The following is a 3960-nucleotide window of genomic DNA, read 5'->3' on the forward strand; positions in this document are numbered from 1 at the left end:
GAACATGTTTCCATTGCAAACTGTGTACCAAAAGCAAGATAGAGTGTAGTGTGTGAAAGTTTTTGTTGTTATATTTAGGTGGTTTATGCCCACTCCACACCAATAATGATGGAACAGACGAATATACCGTAAAGTAAAATATGGATATCAGTAACACTTCTCAAGACTCGTTTATCAAATATGCTTGATGGCTTGATACTCCCCAAAAAAGAGATTTAAGCCCAAAATCAAAATTCAGTTTTATTATCAATCTTTTCACAAACACTGGGCATAAAAAAGAACTGAACTCATTTTCCACCACAGGATGGTGGACACAGGACACTTACCGCAACAACAATACTATAATAACCAACAACCCTAGCATTTTTTTTCAAATTAAAAAATAAAATAGATAAATAAATTCAGTCACTTCTATACAGCTTCCAGATATATACCATAGCATTTCATTTTGTGTCATTCTTGTCACATTGAAATGGGCAGCCGTGGCCTAGTGGTTAGAGAGTTGGTCTTTCAATCTGGGGGATGCAGGTTAAAATCCCCCCGGACCTCCCCCTACATCTCCATCCATGGCTGAAGTGCCCTTGAGCAAGGCACCTAAACCCACATTGCTACAGGGACTGTAACCAATACCCCGACAAATAATAACTGTAAGTTGCTTTGAAAGCGTCAGCTTAGTGAAATGTAATGTAATAATGTAATGTAATGTAATGAAAGCAAATACTGTCAAATAATTATTTTTCACCCATTTTAATGTCCAAGTCTTTGGAATCCTTTCACCCCCGGTGTAGCTGTGACCTCGTGGCTAGGGAGGTGGCCTTAAGATCAGAGGGTTGCAGGTTCGAATCCCCCCCTTACCCCTCCCTACACCTCTGTCCATGGTTGAAGTGCCCTTGAGCAAGGCACCTAACCCCACATTGCTCCAGGGACTGTAACCAATGCCCTGTAAATACGTGTAAGTCACTTTGGATAATAGTGTCAGCTAAGTGTATTGTAAATGTAATGTCCACAAGCTCACACACACACACACACACACTCTAAGTGTACATTAAGTGTAATGTAATGTAAATGTAATGTAATGTTCACGAGCTCAGCCTTCACCCCAGGAGCTTAATCACTTGTTGTTGCTTGTTGTTGTTTTCTTGATTTTCCTCCACATTCAAGTACATTAATCTGACTGGACTTTGTGCAGTTTACGCACAATAAAGTTTAGCCCCACATAAAGCTGGAGTAAGACATACCAACAGAGTATCAGCCATGCTTCCTGACGAGAGGGTCAGCAGCAGTGGTGGATGTGGAGGCGCATGTGCATGTGCATATGAATGTGGATGTGGATGTGCATGTGGATGTGGATGTGGATGTGGATGTGCATGTGAATGTGGATGTGGATGTGTATGTGCATGTGGATGTGTATGTGAATGTGCATGTGCATGTGTATGTGCATGTGTATGTGCATGTGTATGTGGATGTGCATGTGAATGTGTATGTGTATGTGTATGTGAATGTGCATGTGCGTGTATGTGCACATGTATATGTTTAATGTGTGTGTATGTGCATGTGTATGTGTATGTGCATGTGCATGTGTATGTGAATGTGCATGTGCGTGTATGTGCACATGTATATGTTTAATGTGTGTGTATGTGCATGTGTATGTGTATGTATATGGTTGTGTGTGTGTGTGTGTGTGTGTGTGTGTGTGTGTGTGTGTGTGTGTGTGTGTGTGTGTGTGTGTGTGTGTGTGTGTGTGTGTGTGTGTGTGTATGTGTATGTATATGGTTGTGTGTGTGTGTGTGTGTGTGTATGTGTACTTGCATGTGTATCAAAGGTGTCAAAAGCAAAAAATAAAGTAAATTCAAGTGTAAGTACAACACAAGAACATTATACTACATAGCTGTTATACAGGTGCACCATGTACTCTATTGTACCTAATGAGGTAGATGGACTGTGCTGTACCTAATGAGGTAGATGGACTGTGCTGTACCTAATGAGGTAGATGGACTGTGCTGTACCTAATGAGGTAGATGGACTGTGCTGTACCTAATGAGGTAGATGGACTGTGCTGTACCTAATGAGGTAGATGGACTGTGCTGTACCTAATGAGGTAGATGGACTGTGCTGTACCTAATGAGGTAGATGGACTCTATTGTACCTAATGAGGTAGATGGACTCTATTGTACCTAATGAGGTAGATGGACTGTGCTGTACCTAATGAGGTAGATGGACTGTGCTGTACCTAATGAGGTAGATGGACTGTGCTGTACCTAATGAGGTAGATGGACTGTGCTGTACCTAATGAGGTAGCTGGACTGTGCTGTACCTAATGAGGTAGATGGACTGTGCTGTACCTAATGAGGTAGCTGGACTGTGCTGTACCTAATGAGGTAGATGGACTGTGCTGTACCTAATGAGGTAGCTGGACTGTGCTGTACCTAATGAGGTAGCTGGACTGTGCTGTACCTAATGAGGTAGATGGACTCTAATGCTGTACCTAATGAGGTAGCTGGACTGTGCTGTACCTAATGAGGTAGATGGACTGTGCTGTACCTCATGAGGTAGATGGACTGTGCTGTACCTCATGAGGTAGATGGACTGTGCTGTACCTAATGAGGTAGATGGACTGTGCTGTACCTAATGAGGTAGATGGACTGTGCTGTACCTAATGAGGTAGATGGACTGTGCTGTACCTAATGAGGTAGATGGACTGTGCTGTTACTGAAAAGGCCTAACAAGAAGAACTATGGCTGCACAATTCATCGAAAATAATCGTGATAAATCGTGATATCGAAATCGTGATTTCAATCGGGATTTAATCGTGGCAATTAGTGACCTGCGTCCTTGAAGCCAGAACATACTGACAGGCTGGTGTTTCTGGACAGAAAGCTGTCCACCTAAGTGTCATGCTATTGCCTTTACATATTTATTACAATTCATTTAATTGTGCTTGTCCTGTATATAATGAATTCTTGGTTATATTTTATTTTGTTGAAATTAAAAAAAAAAAAAAACAGTAAACAATCAATAACCGTGATTAATAATCGTGATTATGATTTTTTTTTCCATAATCGTGCAGCCCTAAGAAGAACCCATCATAAACTTGACCCAAGCAGCACAGAATCAGTAGACCTCTGTCGTACACAGGTCCACTGGTTACTCAGATAAGTTACCTGTACACAGGTGCACTGGTTACTCAGATAAGTTACCTGTACACAGGTCCACTGGTTACTCAGATAAGTTACCTGTACACAGGTCCACTGGTTACTCAGATAAGTTACCTGTACACAGGTACACTGGTTACTCAAATACAGTAAGTTACCTGTACACAGGTACACTGGTTACTCAAATACAGTAAGTTACCTGTACACAGGTACACTGGTTACTCAAATACAGTAAGTTACCTGTGCTGGAGGGCAACTCAGCCATGGAGTGAGATAGAGTGTGGAAGGGTGGGATTCGAACCTGCAAGCCTCTGATTTAACCCTTGTAAGGTGTTCGGGTCATTTTGACCCGTTTTCAGTTTTTGGCTTGAGAAAAATAGTATCAGTTATTATTCTTTCGCACTGGGATTCACTGGCTTTGGCTCATTTTCAGTGAGGAACATTAATCTGAAAAAAAAAATTAGTGACCCCCCCTTGCTAAGAAGTTCACAGGCAGGGTGAGGGGAACATGAGGGTGAATATGAGCTATGATTTTTTTCATTTTTAATTATTTTTCAAATTGACCCGAACACCTTCTATGTAACCAAAACACGAACACCTTACAAGGGTTAAAGCCTGTCTCCTTTACCTCTAGGCCACGGCTGCCCATGGCTGCCCACATGTGTTAGTGTATCTGTATGCCTACTCTGTGTATATGCAGTGCACTGTATGGCCCTCCGCATATCGGTTCCGACAGCACTGCGGAGCACTTTCGACAGAGATTCTTCAAGTATATAGAGATATGCCAATGTAATAGGTTGCTATGGGC

At 41.9% G+C, this 3960-nt stretch overlaps 1 protein-coding gene across 1 annotated transcript in view; it reads right to left on the bottom strand.

Annotated features, from left to right (window-relative positions):
- Positions 1 to 3417, bottom strand: part of ca16b (carbonic anhydrase XVI b) — a 178774-nt gene extending 175357 nt beyond the window's left edge. Inside the window, exon 1 of the mRNA XM_063216202.1 lies at positions 3393 to 3417. Coding sequence (XP_063072272.1) covers positions 3393 to 3417 — 25 coding nt within the window. The remainder of the gene's footprint in view (positions 1 to 3392) is intronic.
- Between the last annotated feature and the right edge of the window lie 543 nt (positions 3418 to 3960).

The sequence above is a fragment of the Engraulis encrasicolus genome, chromosome 14, assembly GCF_034702125.1.
Source record: "Engraulis encrasicolus isolate BLACKSEA-1 chromosome 14, IST_EnEncr_1.0, whole genome shotgun sequence".
Lineage (NCBI taxonomy): Eukaryota > Metazoa > Chordata > Actinopteri > Clupeiformes > Engraulidae > Engraulis > Engraulis encrasicolus.